This window comes from Seriola lalandi, unplaced genomic scaffold (assembly GCF_002814215.2).
Source record: "Seriola lalandi dorsalis isolate HSWRI2012SDOR001 ecotype SW California unplaced genomic scaffold, Sedor1 jcf7180002050968, whole genome shotgun sequence".
Lineage (NCBI taxonomy): Eukaryota > Metazoa > Chordata > Actinopteri > Carangiformes > Carangidae > Seriola > Seriola lalandi.
In genome coordinates, this window is record NW_019521521.1 from 1 (window position 1) to 1,288 (window position 1,288).

The 1,288-nt window shown below is 41.3% G+C and overlaps 1 protein-coding gene across 1 annotated transcript; it reads right to left on the bottom strand.

The window, feature by feature from the left end:
* Nucleotides 1–50: 50 nt before the first annotated feature.
* LOC147819659 (extracellular calcium-sensing receptor-like) lies at nt 51–1,195 on the bottom strand. Its single transcript, XM_087171995.1, has 3 exons — nt 935–1,195; nt 500–703; nt 51–410 (listed from the first exon to the last, which is right to left on the bottom strand). The coding sequence occupies exons 1-3, from the start codon at nt 1,193–1,195 to the stop codon at nt 51–53; spliced, it is 825 nt and encodes a 274-aa protein (XP_087028121.1).
* Nucleotides 1,196–1,288: the final 93 nt, after the last annotated feature.

The window sequence follows — 1,288 nt, forward strand, 5'->3', positions numbered from 1 at the left end:
CAAGGGAACTGAAAGTGCAAAAATGGTAACTTATTTCTGGGTTTTAGGGCTCAATGCGGCAGCACTCTTTTCTTTATCCAGGTGTAGCAGCTGTTTTTTGAAATGAACAGGTAGCATGTAAATTGATATCTCACCTGCCATAGCTCCAGTCTTTGTAAACTCGTACAGCTGTGGCCACTGAAAGGCCCTCTCCCTGGCTCACAGTGCAGCATGTCATCAAGGGCGTACGCCAGAGCATACACAGCCTTGTAAATATTGTACTCTGGTCTGAGATTAGAAACATCAAACAGCTCACTATCCACTTTATGTAGATCTTCCTGTCCAGTGCATAATGCTCCTCCAGCTTCCACCCAATCTACTGGAGGTGGAGAAAATCTACACTGAAATATATCTTCCCAAAACTGATTTACCTGAAATGTAAAAAAAAATATTCAGTGTTAACAAAAAAATGCATATTACTGCTGCAATTACAGATCAGATTGTACAATTAAACTCTCACAATACTATTCCCATAGTTGTTGTGGTGTTGGTCGGGGTGTATTCTTAAGAGGAAGTCCTTGTATCCTGCTATTTCTCCCCGACGGATGGCAATGCCCAGTGTTCCAGCCAGGTACGGCATGAAGTCGGGCGTCTGGAGCACATCAACTGATGTCCAGGCTTCACTGGCCAGCCACTGCAGGCCTGTCACATTCTGCCTCACCACCTATATATTGTATTATAAAATAAATATTTTTTCAGACAAATATAGTCGTTTTTTTTTGCATATGAACCCAGTTGTGTACAATTATGCCATGATAACATATGAAAAGCTTCCCTTCATTTTTCTTTTCCTACAGCAAGAGGATAATAATTGATATAATGCCATCTTTTGTGAGCTAGAAAGCCTATAACAGGGAACATAGATTCATAAATGACATGGTATTTTGAAACCCACCTCCTCCACTAGTTTATAAATGTGGATTTCATGTGCAAACACCATGACCACACGAGCTGTTGATTTCTTCATCACATCCACAATTCTCCTAAGTTCAGCTGGGTCATTGCTCCAAGGCAAAATCTCTGTGTAGGCGAGACAACCTCCACCTGAGTTAGTCAAGTCAGACTGGAAGGATCGGCCAACATGTACTCCATAATCGTCATCACTGATCAGCAGACCTACCCAAGTCCAGCCAAAGCGTTTTAGAATCTGAATCATAGCACGCACCTAAGTGAATAGAAAACATGGTTTCAGTTATTGTAAGATTCACAGCAGAATCAGAGATCATTCAGAATTGTGATTTCAGTCTAT